The 21,802-nt window shown below is 44.0% G+C and overlaps 1 protein-coding gene across 2 annotated transcripts in view; it reads left to right on the plus strand.

Annotated features, from left to right (window-relative positions):
• The first annotated feature begins 4,158 nt into the window (after positions 1-4,158).
• Positions 4,159-21,802, plus strand: part of EPHA4 (EPH receptor A4) — a 135,963-nt gene continuing 118,319 nt past the window's right edge. For both annotated transcript variants that reach the window (XM_046643592.1, XM_046643593.1), the window contains exons 1-3: positions 4,159-4,285; positions 7,284-7,351; positions 11,467-12,130. In XM_046643592.1, coding sequence (XP_046499548.1) covers positions 4,195-4,285; positions 7,284-7,351; positions 11,467-12,130 — 823 coding nt within the window. In that variant the 5' untranslated portion in view covers positions 4,159-4,194. The remainder of the gene's footprint in view (positions 4,286-7,283; positions 7,352-11,466; positions 12,131-21,802) is intronic.

The following is a 21,802-nucleotide window of genomic DNA, read 5'->3' on the forward strand; positions in this document are numbered from 1 at the left end:
TCATAGAGGAATATGAATTGAGTGTGAGCTGTCATAGATCCACAACGAAAGAATTTAGAATTTATTGCCCCTCTCTCCTCCAGGAGTCGGTGAGATAAAGCATTGTCCTCTTCTGGAACGCAAAAAGTGGCAGTGCCTGGTTTCCTCATGGCAGGGAAGATTTAAGCTGAACAACAGATTTCCCATTTTACATTATTAATAGTTATTAATTAAGTAGTATGTTATTTGAGAGTAATAATAGCTACCTACCATGTGCCAGATACCATGTGCTCTCCAAATTCATTCAATATTTAGAAGAATCACATAATATAACTATCTACAGTTCACAGATAAGGAAATCATATCTCAGAGAGGTTAAGTAACTTACTCAAAGACACACAGCTAGTAAAAGAGCAGCTAGAATGTTAAACCAGGGATGTCTGTCTTGAAAACCCTGGTCCAGGCAAGGGCAGGGAGTCACTGGAGCACTGTTGGAGGCCCCATTTATTGATAAAAAGACTGACATCCAGCGAAGTCCAGCTAAACTAACTAGAAAATCTGGCAGAGAGTCTAGCAAAAGGCAGACTGGATTCATCTTCCCATTCTTACCCTTTCTCTAGTCTCCCATGCACTCTCTTTAATGTCGCTTATTTGTCCGTGGGTCCAAGGCCCTTTTCTTGTTACTTTGATGAAATTGGCCCTCCACTCAGAGGTGGAAACTCTGGGATACTTGGTACTATTTTAAAATGTCTTTACATGGGGCTGGCCCCGTGGCCGAGTGCTTAAGTTTCCATGCTCCACTTAGAAAGCCCAGGGTTTTGCCGGTTCGGATCCTGGGCACGGACAGGGCACCGCTCATCAAGCCATGCTGAGGCGGCATCCCACATGCCACAACTAGGAGAAGGACCCACAACTAAAAATACACAACTATGTACCATGGGGTTTTGGAGAGAAAAAGGAAAAATAAGTTTAAAAAAAAATGTCTTCACAAATTAGAAATACATTTGAAATTCAACCTTAATTCAACTTAGCATTTAAAATGTACTTTGTAGCTCAAGCCTTTGTGGTGGGCACTGTACAAAAGGGAAACAATATTTCAAAAAATTCAAATTATTTAATTACTATTTCCATTAAGCTTATAAGCATATATATTTTGACGTGTCTCTTAATGGATTAAAAATACCCTTGAATTCTTACAGCAGTTGGGGGTTTGTTTGACTCAAGAGTCAAGGTAATTTATTTTAAAAGTAGGTGATTTTAGGCACTTTTTGAAAGTATGGTATTCTATTGAATGCTTACGACTATACTGGGGAGTTGACTGGTTGTGAATACTCTCAAATGTTCGGAAACTCAGGGGTGCCTTCCAATAAAGTGGGGGATTCTGCAGAGAGGGTGGACCAGGCCATCATCATCTTTTCATTTTTGCCTTGTTTCTAGGAGAAATCATGTCTGTCCGATTAGAACTCTGTTCCTCTAGGCTGTCACAATGGACAGCAGCATTTTCAGCAGCTCGTGTCTGATCTTCAGCCCAGAAATGCTTTAAAGAGGAAATAATAGTTCAGTTTAGCATTTCCTGCCTCCTGGATTTTCAGATTATTGGGCTGCCTTGGGGCCTGAAAAGGGAAAATGGGAAGAAAACAGGAGAAGTCACCGAACGTACCCTAGCAAACACAGCCTTGCTTTCAGAGATTCTTTACTCTTCAGTGTGCACACCCCAGGGGAGAAAAATGGCCTACGTTTTAGAAATTTTACTGTTTTTAAGGAGGCAGGCAGTCAATTTCCCATTTCAACCACACTACATGCAAACGCAAGCTTTTGCAGACAGGCAACTAGCAACTATCTTTTTTAAATGCTTTAAAAAGAATTCAGATTGCTCTTTTCTCTGTGGAGTCTGCGTGCCAAATGACAGGGACCAATATGCATCTTCTTTGCCTATAAAACTCAGGAAGACACATGAGAGAACCTAGAAACGCATTCCTTAACGGGACTTCGTGCAGTTATTTTAAATAATTTATACACACACATACATATGTATCCCTCCTGTTCACCCCCCCCCCCCTTCCTTTTTACTTGTGTGAAATCAGTAGCTACAGTAGCTGAAACCCACTTCCTCAGACCGTGACATTTCAGCAGGTCTTTGACTGAGAAGCCAAAATGCCTGGAGTCGCACAATCTGTTCCTCCAGGCCACCGACTCCCACAGCTACTGCCCAGCGCCTCGCCAGCCTCATTCAAGTAAAAGTTGCCCATCTTAGGAGGCCGGGTCTGAGTTTGCAGCTCCGAGTCGTGGAAGAGACACGATGTACCGAGGGGGCCAATGACCTGAAACCGTGGCCGCGATCTGCTCTCTCCTCCACTCCTCCCTACACCCCTCCGGCTTTATCTAGCATGCCTTTATCAGGGACAGCAGCTCTCAGGCAGCCCCTGGGATGGTTGACTCTGAGTTTCTCCTTGAAACGCTTTCCGATCCCGTCTTCCGTAATCCAGCTGGCGAGAAGCGCAACAAGACTCCCGGGTCCTCTCCACCGCCTCCCGCCGCCACGCCGCGGGGGTGGCGTGGGTGCGCCGGACGCAGGCAGGTGGAGGGAAAGACACCCGCGGACACACCTCCTCCCTGAGGGTCGCTCCCGGCTGTCTTTGTCCGCTCGCCTTTCCGCGGGGGCCGCGCGCTGCCGCGTCTGGCCGGCAGGTGGCGCGGTTGGTTCACGAAGAGCCACTGCCGGAGCGGGAAGGGAGCTTCCACCTCCTCGCTGTCGCCCTCCCGCTGGGACCCAGGCTCGGGAGAAAAACCCGGCCCTACCCTGGAGGGAGACAGAGGAGGGGCAGCCTGGCAGCCTGGGAGGAGGGAAGGTGGGAGGCCTCGTCAGCAATCGGGGCCCCTTCAAACTTCCGGAGAAATGTACCGGGACGCGTCGGGGGCCGGTCCCCCGGGCTGTCGGCTGCGTTGCCGTCGCTGGCCAGCGCTCAGGTGGCTGCACCGGCGGCCGGGGCATCGGGGGACAGACCAGTCGTGCCTGCGTCCCCAGGAGGTCGGCAGGGACACCCACGGCGCCTCGGCAGAGGCAGCTGCGAGGATTCCTGGGGGTCCTGTCTCCCACCACCATCTCCGGGGGCGGCGAGAGCTGTGGGGACCCGGTCGAAGCAGGGGAGCGGTCGGAGCGCAGAGCTGCAGCAACCGCTCCCGGCGCCTCCGAGGTCCCACGGTGATGTCTGTGCAGCCGCAGCTCCCCGCACTCGCACTTGAGCTCTTCGCTTCTCCCCCCGAGCCTGGACTTGCTGGGCCCGGTTCCAGGATTCCCCCCGGGAAAGACACAGTTGCTTCCCCGCAGCCAAGGCCATCTCGGGGCGTCTCGCCGCAGTGGGGAGTACTGTGCTGGGGCTGGAACGAGACCCACGTGGTGAGCGCCGGGATGAGCTCAGAGGGGGCTTCTCGGTTGCTGGAAAGTCATTCGTTCAGTCTCTGGGGACAGAGACTGAGCCCCTGCTTCCGGCCAGGCGCTGCACTAGACGTCGGGGACCGATGAGGTCCTCGCTCTCCAGGCAGTTGGAGAGCCTGGGAAAAAAAGAGTAACCAAGCCACAAAACTCCCCCCAAAGAACATTTCATGTGGAGATGCGCCACAAAGACACCAAACAGGGCAAGGTAGATGTGGGGGGCTGAGGCCGCGCGCAGGAGTGAGGGTGCAGCCCCAGCCGGGGAACGCGCGCGACGCGAACCTCAGCAAAAAGCAACAGCTAAGAAGCAGGTTAACTTTATACTTATTTTATTGCGATAAAAGAGCCTTTTCCTCCATCTCAAACCGCCCATGGGGGGAAGAGGGTGCTGCCAATCTTTCCTCGGGCTCCCTCGCAATCAACTGTCTTTCGAAGCTCCCTCCACCGCCCGGGGGCTGGACCCCTGAGGTGGCGTCTGGGGACCTCGCTGCCTCGGTCTGGCAGGGGCTGGGACCCTGCAGAGCTCGCCCCCTCAAACCCCGGGAGACCTCGCGCCCCGTGGGGCCCAGAGGGGGCGGGGCCTCAAGGCGGGTTCTGCTTGGTAGGGGCGGGGCCGGGCCGCCCCGTGTGCGCCACCATTGGCCGCATGCCCCAGACTGGCGGGTGCACGTCACTGGCTGGGCCCACCCCCTTGGCAATGTCTTCAGCCTGCTGCACTCCTAACTTAAGCATTTATTCCACTGGGATAGAAGCGGCAGGAGCAGCGTTGGCACCGGCGAATCATGGCTGGGATTTTCTATTTCCTCCTCTTTTCGTTTCTCTTTGGGATTTGCGACGCTGTCACCGGTTCCAGGGTGTACCCCGCGAATGAAGGTAGGAGCGGGGGGCCTTTCTGCGGTCGGGGACAGAGAGCGGATGATCCGCGAGTGACTGTTCCCCGGGAACGCGAGGCCAGCAGATGTGGGGGGATCCCGGCGTGAGCGGTGCGCCCCGAGAAAGGGGCAGGGCTGAGGGGATCCGCAAAGGGGAGGCGGGGAGCGGCTGGCCAGTCTGCCCTGGGGCGATGACCCGTGCGGGCTGCGGGGTTGCCCAAGTTTGCAGCGAAAGGACAAAGTTTATCAGCATCCGCCGGCGAGGCCAGCTCGAGGCGCCCCGAGGGGATGCACGGGATCAGCGCCAGGATTAAAACCGAAAAATTCTGTGGACCTGGTCCTCCCTACCACCAATCCCCCACCCAGCCCCGGTCGAGGGGGAAACGGAAGCCTGGAGCGCGATGAGGGCTTTTGCTCCCGGGCTCTTGCGAAAGCCTTGCGAGCTCTGGTTTCTGCAAAGTTTCCCGAGCACTGCGCTTCCCCGGACCCGCTGCGGGGCCTCCGTGGCGCAGCGGTTTTGGCGCCGCTCGCCAGTGACCTGATTTCTAGCGCTCGGCGTCAGACACCTTTCTCCCCGCCGGGCCCCGCGTCCCGGGGGTGCGATCCCCGGCCTAGGGGACCCAGGCTCCTCAGATCACCCCGCAGACCTGGGGAGCCCGCCGGCAAGTTGAACATACTCGAGCTTTGCTAGTTTGCAAGGAACGAGAGGGACCGACTGGACTCGTCTCGGTGCTCAGTTTTCTGCGCGCCTGTTTGGACGTTCTAGAAGGGTTGTGTGTGTGTCTGTGTCGGGGAGGTGGGGGTTGATCATTTAGTTGCTGATGATCACAGAGAAAGGCGAGTTGAGTGTGTGCGTGTGTATGTGTGGGTCTGTGTGCGTATGCGCGCGCGCGCAAATGCGTGTATGTGGGTGCGCGGGTGCCCGCGTGGGCGCGGACGATTGTGTGCCTGTGCGTGAGTGCCCTGATCGTGTGCGCGTACATTCCGGCGAATGCTCGTGCTCGAGCCCGCCTGCATCTAGCCTTGCATCCGTCTCTCCGACTTTTTCACACGCCCCCTCCCCCATCCATCCATCCATCCATCTATTCATCCGTCCGTCTCTCCAGGATCCGTCCATCCATCCTTGTGCAATCTATCATTTTCCCTGTTCCGAAGGAGGAGGGAGCCAAAAACCAACTTAGCCTTGGCTGGTCAGCCGGTACCCAGAGCTCGCCAGACGGAGGCTCCGAGAGAGTCACACACCTGCCAGCCGACACTGCTTGGGAAAAAAGGGGCGCGCTCTTACCCTCTCCGTCTCCTCTCTCCTTCCGACGTAGCTTCTGGTGCTATCTCGGCCCCTGCCGCCCCTCAGTCCATAGGGTCATTTCTCTGCGCGGAGTCGTGGCCCCCGCGTTCTCCTGACTGCTTCGCACACTTAATTAGGACGCCCCCAAGACTTCTCGCACCAGACACAGAGGAGGTTTCTTTCTTTCTACCCTTTCCCTGCGTTTTTTTTTTTTTTTTTGGCAACCAAAACTTGGGAGCCCCAGGCACAAAAAGGTGCTGATGGAGCCGTAAGCTGATGTGGAAAGTGGGGGAGGGGGAGTCTGCCCCCCTCTCCTCCCCCTCCTCCCCCTTAAAAATTAATTCATTTTGTTGCTTTTTATTCCCATCACGTTGCCTTTTCTCCCTTTTACCCTCCCTTTCTACTCCCTCCCTTTTTTTGTAAATTGGGTCTTATTGTTCCCTTTGTGTCCCTAATCCACCTTACATAAATCCAAATGGATGTAGCGGGCTTTTCTCTAGGGACCGAGAAGAGAGAATGGGGAGGGGACGCAACTCTGGGCGGGAGAGACCCCGGGAAGAGTCCACATTTTAAAATAATTAACAGACCCCAGGAATTCAGGCTTCTCGGTAAAACCAGGAGCAAGAGCCTGGTTTGAACTCCTTTGACTTCGGGGTGAAATGAGGGGAAGTGGGCAGAATTCAGGGGTCTGGGGGTGACATTGAGGGTTGGGGTGCGCAGGAGCAAAGATGAAGGCCTCCCATTCCCACCCCTCCCCCCGCTGAAGAGCCAGCCTCGCTGATCAAATTAATAACCCAGTGGTTCCTTTGAGATGGGCCTTTCGACCCTCAGACCTGCAGATCTCTGTGGGAAAGGGAATACGAGAGGTTAGGAATTCACTGCGTCCTTTTCAATGTCCCCGTGCCTAGGACTGTTGCTGCCTGGGCGGGATAAGCAGCTCTGTCGCCGCCCTCCGAGTCCCCCAAGCTTGGACGCGTACTCTTAGGTGGGGCAGAAGCATGCTAGCAGTCTCAACCAGCACTCCATACCTGAAATTCAAACGAGTGATTTCCTCCTGGGCGGAGGACGGGTCTCCGACTGTCCTCAAAAAGACCTGGGAAAGAATACTTCAGTCCATTTGTACCTAAGTCTAGGCGTCTGCCATTCTCGGTTTCTGAAACTTTGATATTTAAAAAAGCAGCTCATACCACATCCAGGGCCTATTTCTTTGCTGGCGGAGGGGGAAAAAATGTGGGAGGGGGGAGGCTTTCCATGACTCTGAGTCCTCTCTGCTAGAATTCACTTGTGGCTCTGTCACCATGATGATGAGTTATGTGGTCATCTGAAACTTGCAAAAACAAATAACTCTAGGAGATAGCAGACAGAGATGAATGCAGATTTTGCTCTGGAGTGTAACTACTCTACCATAGATCTATTTATTTTTCTGAATTGTACTTGAGATTCCTTAGTCGTCCCTTTCAGAAAATGAATCAACTGAGCCCTGGGATGGAATTTTAAATGCTAAGCAAGTTAAATAAATAAGAACCTGCAGATTTAAAGAGGGGAGAAGATCAAGTGAGTAATGATTATTTACATAAGTGAGACCAAGTTTAGTTTCTGATCAGAGTTGGATATGCGCACCCTGGGCACATATGGAAACGCTCAGGCAAATGGTTTTTGTACTATTGGCTTTTTGCAATTGGAAATTAATCTATTTTTCTTTGTTTTCTTGTAGTTACCTTGTTGGATTCCAGATCCGTTCAGGGAGAACTTGGGTGGATTGCAAGCCCTCTCGAAGGAGGGGTAAGTTCCGAGTCGCTTTCTGATCCAAAGGGTAAAATGGAGTGATTAGCAACTTTCTGAGAGTCCTAATGGCTTGATTCTTGTTGATTGTGGTGAAGGGGTCAGATTCCCGCCATGGCCTAGGAAGTGAATTACGCTTTGTTGGAGAAATCCTATACTCCCTTTGGATAGCTGTGCCATGGAAGAACTAGAAACCAAAAGGGCAGAGAGGGGTTTCAAAATTAGGAGATTGGTGGAGGCATAGACTCAATGCCTATTAAAAAACTAAAATACCGACAGGAAATATGAGCTGGGGCCCAAATTAGAATTTATGCCTATTACTGTGAGGGCCATTGAAGTCCTGACAGGGTTAATTTCAGAGCAATTGTTCTGTTTCCAGATGAGGAAAATGAATAAATAGAGATACTAAGGAAGTAACATTTCTAATTGCAACAGGCACGGGTTTAGTTCTGTGCATAAGCAGTGCGGGCTCCGGACAACCTTAAATCACCTGCGGTTCTCATGCATAGTGAGTGAAAGCCTTATAGGAACTTGTGCCAGGCGCACGATATATGCAGAAAGTCCCCCAAGCTTGAGTATTGTTGGTGCTCAGTGGGAAAAGTTTAAGTATTTGGAATCTTGGTTCTTTGGGGATCCAGGAGACTGGATTATAAAGTATGAGAGAGCTCATCGCTTTTCATTTCTTCTCTAATTTTCCATCTCTGCCTCCATCAGAAGATTCAGAGAGTAGATTTAGGTCAATGGCCCCATTCAGCTACCCCACCCTCCCCCTCTTAATAACAGGTCAGAATGAATCAGTTTGGGAAAGAAATCAGTACAACATGTAACTTTGATTTCTGCCAAATTGGAATCACTCTCAAATCCTTTAAAAATTAAGCATATCATCCTACCTTTGCTTCATAATCTGTCACTGAGTCAATTGATTAAAAACAACGGGATGAAAAATCAGGAGTCTTTTCCCAGGCAAAAATTGTACTGCCAGCTCCCAGTATGGTCTGTTGCATAAACAATAAAGGATTAAAAACTAAAGATTCATAGAAACTGTTACAGAAGACTAGTTTCAAATTTAAGACAAGGCAAGGAAGCAGTCATGAAAATGGAGAATTTTAGGCTTTTTCCAAAGCAGGTTCTATAATCTATTGGAAATAAAACAGAGATTGCCCTGCCTTTCTGTTTTCAGCCTGAACTTGAATGCAGTTGGTTGAGTCCCTGCTGAAAAATTCTAGTCTGCCCTCAAAACCATTTTTTTAAAAGGAGGGAGAGTGATTGGCAGGCCTCTGGCTGTGTAGACAGGCTGTATTCACCACTGATTGCAGGCAATTGCCCTCATCCTTTGAATGCGAAGAAAGGTACAGCTTTATCTTGTGAGAGTCAGACTCTTGTTAATCCTATACCCTGGAAAGGTCACTGATTCAGGGAAGCATTCCCATGCTACACCAGGGCTATTGCTCTGTGGGTTGAATGTATTAGAACTGCGAGCAAAATTGAGGATAGAAGGTATCAGTACTTGCATTAAAAAATTTAATGTCTGATTTTTCTTACTGGATGCCCTCAAGTTTGAAGAGAGAATGCATCTAGTATGATTTTGCACCTGACTTGTTACACTAAATATCCATGTGACCTATTTAAAAGCAAGGAGTGACACATTTTTTAGTATAGTCTATGGTCTATCTAGTTTCTGGAAAGCTTTTATTGCAATTTAATATCCTGCAGACATCTTTCCCCCTGCCTTCCCACAACTGCTGAAAGAGCGCCTGGTTCCTTTTTCTAGACACAGAACTTCTTTTGGCTGTCTCAAAGTCTCTTAAAAACATTCTCTGCATAGCTGGTTGTATACAACCCAGAACTTTTTACTGGCTGAATGTAGACTTCTGAATGTAAAATGTTGTTTGTTCCTTTTCTTACATATTACATGTGTAACATTTTAAGTATTATTGGGAGGGGTTAGAAATGAAATTTTACTTGTGTATAATAGAATTTGTCATTCCCAAAAATACATAGTAGCCATTGAGAAATTATGTGCCAAATCATAAAGTTTAATTAATCTCTAGGTGATGAAACTGAAGAGGACTTTTTCAGGCTTAGAATGAAGCGATGAATTGCGTATCTACCAAGGAGAAATGAATTGGCTTTAAAAAGTTCCTTCCAGCTGAGAGAAAAAGCATATCTAAGTCTTTTGATTATTCTGAAATCTCTACTTAGAACGGTTCCCCTCTTTTTTGGCTGGAAACTTGGAATTACAGTTTTGTCCAATAATGACATTTATTTGTTGTTATTTTTAAAAAGAAAAAGAAACTTTTGACAATACCACCGAGGCAAAATGAAATATAGTCAGAGACAACTCGCTGTTCTCTTTTTTTCCATCAGAACAAGTAAGCAGAACATGAAAATAATGGAAAGTGATGACGCCTGATGGCAACATTGTAGCAAAAGCCCAGTTTCTTAGCAGTGTTCCTTTAGAGGAGTATATTGAGTTTCTGACACTGATGGTGAAATACAAAACTAAGGGGAGACTTGCCATTGTTCTGGCGAATTGATCAATGTGTGTAGACAATTACGTTCAGGCTGGAAAATTCGCTTCAGACCTGAATTACCCTGTATGAACCCTGTGGAGATATCCCTATGTGCTTTCATTTACATTGATAAATGTGATTTTCCATACTCTCTTTGTTCTGAGATGAGAAGCATGCTGAGTAGGGGTTTTTTGAAGGTGGGGATCTATTTTTGGATTTACATGAATTTACCCAAATACGTAAATTACTGGTGATTTATTGCTTAGTGGATGAAAAGAAATTTTAATCACCACAGGGCACTTATCCTTCCCAGTTCCAACTTTCATAATGGTGGCAGATAAAAGGGATGCGGAATTTTATGCATTATGGTCTTCCACATAGTCACATTTCCATCCATTAATAGTTTTCCAATGCACAGACGGAAAACCCCTTAAAAGATACATTATGATTCTATGTACTTCATTGGACTGAATGAAGCTTTAAGCGGAGCTATTATAGAATACAAATTTTTTTAAACTATGCTTTTTTCTTTTAATTATATTCATGTGTCAGATACTGAGGCTGGTTGACACCAGATCTATATAAATGCACTACTGCAGGTATTAATGAAGAATTGGAGGCTCGCTGGCAACCTCATAGGGAGCCCCCAAACTGTCTTGCTGCTTTTAGGATTACTTGAAAGAGTATGGCGAGAGTGGAACCACACCTGTAGTTACAGTAATTGTGCTGAACTCTGATTGTCTCACCCTTAAAATCTTTATGTCAGAAAGTAGATTGCAAAAAAAAACTCTACCATCCTCCTTTAATTTTCTTGGGCTTTCGATGATAAATACCACTTTCGATGATAAATACCACTTTGCTTAGAAGCAAAGCATGTATGCATTCATGTCTACTTATGTATCTATGGTTTAAAAATAAGAACAAGGTACAAGCTTTTTAAATGAATACATGCTTTTGAAAAGTGTTCCACCATTATAAATTCAGTGTACTTGAGAAACCCAACTGTAAAATTTACGCTCTATCTTCCCAGGATTACTGAAACCAGAATGGTGAGGTTTTCATTTTCCTTTAAAAGGTAGTGATGGTGCCAAAAAAATCGACTGACATTTTTTTAGGTATTAGAGAGCAAAGTTCTGACAGGAGCACCACTAATTAACTGATAATTGTCTTCCTTTGGCAAGCGCTACTCTTCCTGCTCTTAATTTGCAGGTCTCTGCTCAGTTGTTGAAACAGTACACATACAAGTTTTTCATTTATGAGTAAATTTGAACTGTTGCCACTTGAAATTGTAGCTGTTGTAAGAGGTGAATTTGAGGTTGTTAGACCACCGCAAAGAACTGCTGAGAGCTCATAAGCAATAAATCCACCAATGCCTTTGGATTTTAGGCAAAAGGATGAAACATTTAAAAAAAAAAAAAACACTTCCCAATAAAATATTGTTTTATCTCACATAAGATGCTTTATCAGTGAGGGCTGGTGCCCGGTAGTTTCCTTTCTTATTGAAACTAAAAATCACTGGTATCCTATGAGAGCAAAATAGGCTTGACAAATCACTGTATGACGAAATCTCGTGATTGATACATTTCCTTTGGCTCTTTGCAGTGGGAGGAAGTGAGTATTATGGATGAAAAAAATACGCCAATCCGAACCTACCAAGTGTGCAACGTGATGGAACCCAGCCAGAATAACTGGCTACGAACTGACTGGATCACCCGAGAAGGGGCTCAGAGGGTGTACATTGAGATTAAGTTCACCTTGAGGGACTGCAATAGTCTTCCGGGCGTCATGGGGACCTGCAAGGAGACGTTTAACCTGTATTATTATGAATCAGACAACGACAAAGAGCGTTTCATCCGAGAGAGCCAGTTTGCCAAGATTGACACCATCGCTGCCGACGAGAGCTTCACCCAAGTGGACATTGGCGACAGAATCATGAAGCTGAACACGGAGATCCGGGATGTAGGGCCGCTGAGCAAAAAGGGGTTTTATCTGGCTTTTCAGGATGTGGGGGCCTGCATTGCCCTGGTATCGGTCCGCGTGTTCTATAAGAAGTGCCCGCTCACGGTTCGCAATCTGGCCCAGTTTCCAGACACCATCACAGGGGCCGATACGTCTTCCCTGGTGGAAGTCCGAGGCTCCTGTGTCAACAACTCAGAAGAGAAGGATGTGCCAAAAATGTACTGTGGGGCAGATGGTGAATGGCTGGTACCCATTGGCAACTGCCTGTGCAATGCTGGGCATGAAGAGCGGAATGGAGAATGCCAAGGTAAGAGGAGCCATATTGTACTTTTCATTAGGGCTTAGTGCACGTAATTAAATCAGAGATGAGACTAAATGGAGTAAAGCCAGTAATTAGCAGCCCCTGTGGGATGTGGTGGGACAGAGGGGTCTAATGAGTAAGTGTTATAGCACCAGGTGGCAAGGCTAAGACTTTTCTAACACCAACGAAATAAATGATGCTGCTGTAATCAGCAGAAGGCCAAACACATTTGCTAACAGGCACTTAGATGTGAACTGGCTTGATGCGTCCTCTCAAATGTAAATGAACAAGCTGAAGAACTGGGCTTGATTGATCCTCGCTTACAGAGAGCGCACACATTTTCAAACCATAGTTTTCCCCTCTATAGACTTGGTGAAATGGCAAGGACGGTAAATCTCTCTCCTCCTATGTATATGTATGTGAGCGATTTAAATGTGAAATTAGGATTGCGCTGTTACAGTTCCCTCCAGCTGATTAAAATCGAGCTGTGTGAGGACAGTTCAGTTTTCCCTGCCTGGTGGACCAGTGTAGACATGACTCAACAAAGTGGAATGACAGTGTTTTGAGTCCATTCTGTTCCACTAAGCACCCATTGATAGCGTCTCTAAGTGAAATTAATCTTGATGAAAGACCTCTTTATTTCCCTGAGGAGGTGACAGAGAGTTAGTAAGAGTCTTCTTATTTGATCTGTGGTCAGAGGGAATAGTAAATTGTGATCCATTTTGGTTATTGAGTTTTGGAAGAGGTCTAGATATTTTTTATCATGTTAATTACTGTTTGTCATATTACTAAGATGACTTTTTCTCACCTCAAGTTCAGTGTATGCAATTCCTTTTTCCCTGCTGTCCCCTTTCTTTCAGAATACTGGGGAGTTTGTAAAATTTTTTTCTTAGAACAGCTTTGTTTCTGAGTAAAGGATGAGAGTAATCCATATTTATATGGATTGCTCATGTCATGAGTGGATTAAGGCTTAAAAAAAATCAGTTGTTCAAGGTTTCTATTTTGCTTGGTATTTATTTTTAGTGGTTGTCAATAGTCTGCTGCCAGCAATCTTATTATGATTACTACCAAACAGTGTAACTCTGGTGCGATCTCTGGAACAGAGCAGAATAATCTTTTTCTCAGGGTGGTTGTTGAGTTGTAGACCGGATGGTCCATGGTTCACCTGATTTGGTGATTAAAGAGCCTGAAATAACTGACTGCCAAACAATTTGTCTGGCATTTCAACCATGTTAATGACAGGGTGGGATTAACCATGGGGCAATCCACTTGACTGACTGGAAATCAACAGTTGTAACCTAAAGAAAACTGCATTTTTGATAATTGGGTGTCATAGAGTTATGCATTTCTTCTTTCGTAGTTTATACTTTTCTGAAGTGCCACTCTTGATTTGCTGTAATTACTTCTAGAAGTAGCTAACAGTGAATGTCTTTTAATTTCATTGTAAATAAAACAGAATAAAGGCTGGCAACCTTTTCTGTTGACCTAGAGTCAAAAGGTAAACTTATAAATTTGAAGATTTAGAAGTTGGAATTTAAATTTTTTTATAAAGATTCCTTTCTGGCCATTTTGTTTGCCTTGACTTAGCAACTGCTAGACAAACTCTACTAAACTGAAACCTCGAAGGATATTCTGATATTAATATTAGAAAGTGTTTGAGTGCACTGTTATTGGCACCTAAATTACAATAATCATAGCAGGAACAGTGAAATGAACAGGGCAATGACACCGCATCACATTTTAGAGTAAATTATTCTGCTTTTTCGATTTTTGTAAGACAGGACTTGCACATCTTCACATGTCAAGGTTCTCATATATATTTTTTTAAAAACCCACCATTGTCTTCCATTTCCTGCTCAAATTTTCCCACATCTGGCATTAGCACATCTCTCTGTATCTAATGTCATTGATTTTCAATTGTCACAGAGCCCACTAACTCATTCATTGCTGCACTGTGAAACTCCTTGACATTTTTACAACCCAAATTAGAAGGAAAAGAGAAAAAGATGGAAGGGGAAGCGAAGGTAAAGACCGTTGAACATTTTAGTGGTTTGCTTTATGGGAAGAATCTTGGGGATTCAGTTAATCATGTGGCTGATGGAAGGGGAGGGGCTCAATGTTTTAGGTCCAGTCCATTTCTGAGCAAACTGTTCCCAACACAAGGCCAGATATTTAGTGGAAGGAGAAGGTCGATTGAGTCATTTTAGAGAATCTTCAGTGTTTTTACACCTGCTACCCAGGTATTCCATTTGGTACTCGTAAAATGATTAACTCTTTCAAGAAGACACTTTGTACACAAAACCTTTCACTGTACTTGTTTGTTTTTGATACGACAGGTCAGAATTTCTGAGGAATTTAGGGGGGAAGGAACAACTTGAATGACAAAAGATCCTTAAATTCCAAACTTGAGTGAGATTTTTTAAAGATGACTCAAGACTGTACAAATCTTAGGAGTAATAAAAATGGTTGTCTCCATCCTTGACATCATTGCTGGGGTAGAGCAGAAAAAACATCAAGACAAGGAAATGTGTCTCAATTTAGTCACTTAGCTGTATGACCTTGAACTTGTTTCTTAAGCCCTCTGTGCCTCGGTCTATCCATCTATAACATGGATTGATAATAATTGTACTTGGCTTATAGACTTAGAACACTGATGCGAGATGGGTAAAAGTCACCTTGCAGATTGTAAAGCAGTAAGCCAATGTTAATGCTAGCGTTTCTTTTATCATTCTGCTCTTCCCAAGGTCATAGCTGTTGACATTTAAGAGTGTTGAATTGGCAGGGGCTGGCTTGGTGGCGCACTGGTTAAGTGCGTCGCATGTTCCGCTTTGGAGGCCAGGGTTCGCCGGTTCGATCCCGGGCGCAGACATGGCACCACTTGGCAAGCCATGCTGTGGTAGGCATCCCGCATACAAAGTAGAGGAAGATGGGCACAGATGTTAGCTGAAGCCCAGTCTTCCTCAGCAAAGAGAGAAGGATTGGCAGCAGATGTTAGCTCAGGGCTAATCTTCCTCAAAAAAAAAAAAAAGTGTTGAATTGAAACAGTAAGAGGGAAGCCCATCTCCTTGCCATTCTTGGAAGTCAAGGCTAAAGATAGGGAACATTGCCCTTGCCCTAAAAAAGAATAATGTCCATTTTCGCGCTTCATATTGAAAACGGTATTTGGAGAGTGTCGTTTTTCTTTGTCCCCTGTAGGAAAGAGAACTTTCCTTTGAGTGAGAGAAAAGTGATTTGGGAGTGGGACAAGAAAGACCAGGGTGTAAAGAAAACTTGAGAGGGCTGTAAAGGCAAACTGGCAAGTTTTCAGAACGCTGGCAGCAGGTTCCTCCCCAATTGTCTTTTCAATGGGTCGACTGTGGCAGGACAAATAGAAGAACAGGTGAAAGGTCACCTACTTCCTCATCCATCTTCCTTAGGGTCTGGGAGGTCAGGGCAAAGATTGATGAAGATCTTAAACGTTTGACAAAGGATCCTTGGACAAAAATGGTCAAGGCGGGTGGGGGCCTGGGCTGTGCTGTTGTTTGAATCTAACCCTGGTCATCTGCCTGAGTCCTCAAGGGACCTTGGGGACAGAGCTACACTTCCTCTTGGAGTTCTTACCTCCAAGCGGTACATGCTAATGGAGGCGAAGGCTGAAGAGCTGCGTCGAAAGTGTCAAGAGCGCAGGGTGACGGCAGGCTTGCCCTCTGAGGCAGCTGCAAGTTCATTCTGCTCTTGAATAGCGTTTTCTGAAATGATTTGGCTCAGGCTTGGCAGGACGATACAGTGTTAGCCACTCCGTCTTCTCCAGGGGCATGTGTGGCCGGCGTGAGCAGCAGCTTGACCTTGCCTAGTGATTGGGTGCTGAGGATGACTAACTGTTCTGGTTAGTCTAGTTACGAGGTCTGCTCGGACTGTATGAAAATGGAAACAAATCCAACTCAGACCCCACCCCCCCCACACATACATACATACCCTCCAGGGAGGGAACGTTCCAGATGTCTTACAGGGTTGTTTTCATTACCTCAGAAATATTAAGCAGAAGAAAGAGAGGAAAAGATTCATTATTAACTTATTTTTTGCTTAATTAAAAAGGTGAAAAATGAAAGGAAAGTCACAAATTTACTCTTTGTGAAATATTAATAAGCAACGTTTTCAGAGAGTGTATCTTAAAATAATACTAGTAAAAAGAAAATATTCTTATGGAGTCACTCAAAGTCAAATAATCACAACTGTGACAAAATTTAGCTAGGTGGTGTCAAGTCTTGCTGAAATATACAGTTTTGCTATAAATTGGGGTCATATATGACTAGGACTTGTATTATATTTAGTTGCATATATGACGCCTTCATGTCAGCAAAAGGTGTCTTATTAAAAGCTCCTTTGAGAAAGAACAAGAGATGCTTTGATAGCTATAAAATAGAAATATTTCAAATGTGTGCTCTGAAAAGGAGAGAGCTGTGTTAAAAAGAAAAAAAAAAAGAAAAGGTGACTATGTTTTCCTAGTATACTATAGAGGGACCTCAGGAGAAAGAAATATTGGAAAGGAAGCATTTAAAATCTAGTTCAGAGAGATGCTGCTTCATATCCTTTCCACTTTTGAAATTTTTCTTCTACCTTTGAATCATATCTTTAAGAATCAATTGCTTGAATCACATGGCTGCTTTTATCTCCGGCTTTGAAGCGTGGCTGTGATCATTGAAAGACACACTTCTTTATGTACGGGAAGAGTGGGCTTTAATTATTGTCCTTTTTCTGTTATACTTTTTTATTTCTCCTTCTTCGTGTGACCGGGCTTCTTTTGTGAGTATGAATCATGCAATGGTCTCTATTTTGGGTTCACCTAAGCATCACATAGGAATTATCTCAGTTAGGGATTTTTGAATATGGTGTTTAAGATTTGATGACTTTTTTCAGTCTAGCTGAGTTTCCCTGTACCTTTCAAAACTGAATTAAGACGTAATTATTCTGTTAAGGCTTAAGTCTTTAGGAAAAAGACTGATTAAGTGGCTTTTCAGTTGCTACTGTGCAGAGGTGGTCGTGATATAAGTTTGACTTTCACATCATTGAACTTTACTACTTAAGTGGGTTTTTTTTGACCTTTAATTGATGAATTTAACATTACCAACAAACTACATGCTTCAAAGTCTTACTCCAACATTTTATGAGTTACCAGTCTTTACAGTTTGGCAGGTAACCTAAATGCATCTTATACGTGTATTTAAAAAAAATAACAGAAATAGAATCATCCTCTTAACTGTCATCTTGTTTTTATGATGCTTGACTATTTACCATGGACGTCATTCCATATTAGAGAAAGAGAACTTTTCTTCATTCTTCATAATTGATGATTACTATTCTGCAGTATGACTATGTCAAACTTCATTTAATTTTTCCCTCATTGGTAGATATTTAAGGTTGTCTTACTTTTTCCTGGTAATATTTTTAAATAAACACTAATTTGTAAATGTATTTGTACATTTTTGTTTAAAAGTTGAATGATTAACATTGCTTTGTTATTTTTCTGGCTTATCTTGGACAAGGGAATTTAATAAAACTTCTTTATCATGAGAAAGTAAGTAAAGGAGTATAACCCATTATAACCAGACAAGCAACGCCAGCAATGATTATGGAACATAGTGGTGTCTTATTAAATGTTCATTGGATGAATAAATAAATGCATAAGGAATTGTGGCCTGTTTCATATTAAACGTTTATTTGGCAAAGTAATGTTTCATGGAGTCAGCATGAGATATCAAAATCTTTGCATATGACTAACGTATTAATGGGGTCCATGTTTATAATCCCTACTTCAGTTGGGTCTTAACTATTTTCATCATGTTTATGAATCATCTTTGTGCCTGAATGTTCAAAAACCTCTGTAGCACATGAGTCAACATAGAGTTGTTAGTACACAATGACTAAGGCCTGCCTTTGGAATTTGCCTCTGGAGTTTAGTTACTAGTTGTGCTACTTAACCAGATGTGTGATCGTGGGCGCTAACTTAACCTCCCTTACCTCAGTTCACACGTGTAAATTGGTGTCAGTAGTATGTTACTATGTATGCTACACATATATAAGCATGTATGTATAGAATAAAGGGTTTAGGGAAGTGCCTAGAATCATTAAGGGCTTAGTAAATGGAAATGGTTATTGTTAATTTTATTGTTGTTAGATGGAAATATGGTGACAACGTGGGCTATTTGATTAGTGTCTGTTCAACAGTGAAAGCAGTTCATTTAGGCCCAGGGTAGAGGGGTTTTAGTTTTCGTTTTTAGAGGGGGACAATGCTGACACAGAAGCAGGGGTAGGGGACGGCATGAAATAGCTGGTCTTGTCTGTATTGATAAATCCTCTGTTCCCCAAGTTATTGCACTAGTGCAGCGGTTCTCAAAGTGTGTTCCAGCTGTCTTCCCCAAGACCCTTTCATGTGGTCTACAAGGTCAAAAGTTTCTTAGTAATACTGAGATGTCATTTGCCCTTTCCCTCTCTTTTTATCATGAATGGAGTTTTCTGGAAGCTACCTGATATGTGATATCTCATCAAATTGAATATAAAAGAATACAAAGAAGCTAGCTGTCCTCTCTTAAGCCAGGCATTAAAGAGATTTACAAAAATAATTAATTAATTAAATAAAATATATTACTCTTCTCACAGATTTTCTTTTGTTTGGGAAATATATTTTTTCATTAAACTATGTTATTTGTGTTAACATGTAATGGATCTATTATTGAATTTTTAAAACGAATTAATAAATAAATACTTTAAAAATTCCTCAGTTTCAACTTCCAATGGTAAATATTGATAGCTTTAACTCATGAATAAACAGAAGCACTCCAGCATCCTCAGTATTTTTAAGAATGTAAAGGGGTTCCGAAACCAAAAGTTTGAGAACCTTTGCACTAGTCTATGCGCCTTTGAGTTTCCCTGGCAGGCATTTGAATTTGCTTCTGCCTGCTGCAGACATTTGAAAAATTAAAATTAATTAAGAGGCTCTGAAAACTGTTCCAGAATCTGGGAGATATAGGTAGCTTAGAAGAATGGCGTTTTATTTATTCAACCCTTTAGATGTTTCTATAAAATTAGGCAGCAATTTATAGCTCTTGGCCTTTTAAAAACTGTTTATCTGTGTCCAATAACACGGCTCAGTGCCCTTTTTAGTTTTATTGTGCTTGTGAGAAGGAATGATTAAAGAAGGCCTCAGCTGTCCCCTGGACCCTGAGAGATTGTCTTTTTCTCTTAGGGCATCAAACCTTTCCCATTGTATCTCCTTACAGCTGGTACCCCTGCCCTGTTTTGGGGAGAAGAGCAAGTGAGGTCACTGGGTTCCGAGATCTGGGGGGTAATTAATAGTCCCATGACTAAGTGGACATTTTATGAATATTCAGGGTCTAATTCGGCTTCCTGGGAAACAATCCTGTTGGTACCCCTTACAACTCCCTTTGGAGGCACCCAGTGTTTTGTGGGTGAATTCGGGTCGTCAGCTGTCTGCCTAGGGTTGCTTTTCCAGGCAGCAGATTCTTCATTTGCATATTCTGTATGCGCCCTCATGCAAAACAGCACACCCATTTCCCCCCTTCACAAAGGCGATGAGGGCTTTCTTTGGAAACTCCAGCCAAAATCTCCTTCTGTTTATGCAGAACCCAATGATTTAGAAACCATGCAAATTAATTCGGTTTTGATTTGAATGCTTCCAGAGATGGGAGGTGGGAGGCAGAGAGTGGACTATCTGCACAGGGCCCTTTTTGTGTACTCCCCCCGCCCCAGTGTGGCTGGTTGTCACTCCTGGGCCCCTGCCCCCTGCAGACCAACCCGAGCTCTCGCTGCTCATTTTATTTTGACCTTTGGAAGGGACCTAGCTTTGGTAAATCCCTTGGCCTGTGTGTTTAGTGACAGCTTCAGCTGGAATCTTGCTGTCCTTTCTGAGGTGGGAGGAGATGGCACTATTCAGATTATGCTAGGAATGTTTAGAAGTGTCCCAACAAAGGGCTTAAAAAATTGTAAAGTAAAAAGATAAAATTCTTTGTGAAAGAATTGTCAGACTTCAGGAAGTTCTGAAAATAGGCCTTAGGTCATTCCTGGGCTGGAATCCATTCATTCCTTCAACAAGTAGATACTGCAAGCGTATGATGGACAAGTAATCATTGGTATTTTCATTTGTGTTTCTACATCTGTGAATGAATATATCAGTCTTCATATCTAGAATCACAAAGTCCCTTACTGTCACTTATATCCCACATAAATTTCTTTAAAAGGTGTATTGATTGTAATTCTGTTTCTTATTCTGTATGCATATTCACCCTTTGAATTCCTGTCTTCCCATTTCACCCAGTGTCTCCAAATTTACTTTAACCTTTGCTTGATTCCTCTAGAATGGAAATGCATGCACGCTGCATATTTAACCCAAAAAACTTCACTCTCTGCTTGAAAACAGCACATTCTTCAGAAGGCCATGATCATATGTATTCCATAAACTGGAAGAAGAGGACTTGGCATGAAATGTTTTTGAAGTTCAATTAGTTCTGAGTTCAAGCTAATTTCACAGGGCAGAAAACCAGCATCGCCAGACTTTGCAGTCTAATTGAATGGAGGCAGGGTCAGCTAAAACAGCATCTAAATGTGGAAGACTTTGGTTTAGCAAATGGTTTGACAAAGTTTGATGATCCTGTTCAAAGTCCATTTGGGATGGATTATTAGGATTAAAGAACAGCAGAAGGCTCTGTACTTGGTGTGTTCGCTAGTGTCATTAGTGGATGAGAAAATTCAGCTGCTTGTCTGGCTCTTGTTTCTAAGGATGGATTTAAACAGACCCACACTTCTCAAAGGTGATCTTACTAACCTCTCTTAATAAGTTACAGATCTCAAATTGCTCAAAATCCTTAAAATACCATTTGAAGTAAGTTGATTGATAATTATCATTTCCCCTACGTGTACAGATATTTTCCACAGCAGTACAAAGCTATGGTACAGTTTCTTAATTACCCAGATAATCCTGTTTGCTTGTATTTTTAAACTATGAAGTGCTGGGTAATTATTCAATTCTTAATAGAAGGCAAATGGCAATGTAAACAATAATTAGGATGTTAGACAGACTAATGCGCTTCAAAGCAAATTGGATTTTTTTTCATACCGTTCAGCATGAAGTCCCATAAAGCTAACAATTTAGAAGCAAGGCAGAAAAGGTTCTATTTTGTTCATATTTTATGGCGTTATCTCTTCATGGCTTGTTTTTGTGAATAGCAGTTTACCCCAATGAAGCTGGCTGCACCCAGGCCAAATGTTTCCGGAACAATCGCTTCCCTGCTGTTTGACATTTGGCTATGTTCTCCCAGGGCTCCAGATTGGTCCTTTGTCTGCTTCAGATCCGAGGGGTCAGAGGTTAACAGAATGCTGATTTCCTCCCATAATACCATGGCAGGTAAATATGGGCCAACCTCATGATCAGTTAAGACATAGCTCAGTTAGGAATTCTTTTCTCATGGGCTTTTGTCCTTAAGAACTTCCCTGATTTAAGACGCCAAGTTTCCAGCTCCTGCTTTCCACAGTGGATCCTTCATTATGAGCACAGCCGTCTCTTTCATATGGCTTTCCGTTAACGACATTGACAACTCACAATATATCTCCAGAAATACATGACCTGAAAACTATGAACAAAGCTTCGCTTTTGATGAATTAATTTTACAAACTTAATGTGATAAT

This window comes from Equus quagga, chromosome 17 (genome assembly GCF_021613505.1).
Source record: "Equus quagga isolate Etosha38 chromosome 17, UCLA_HA_Equagga_1.0, whole genome shotgun sequence".
Lineage (NCBI taxonomy): Eukaryota > Metazoa > Chordata > Mammalia > Perissodactyla > Equidae > Equus > Equus quagga.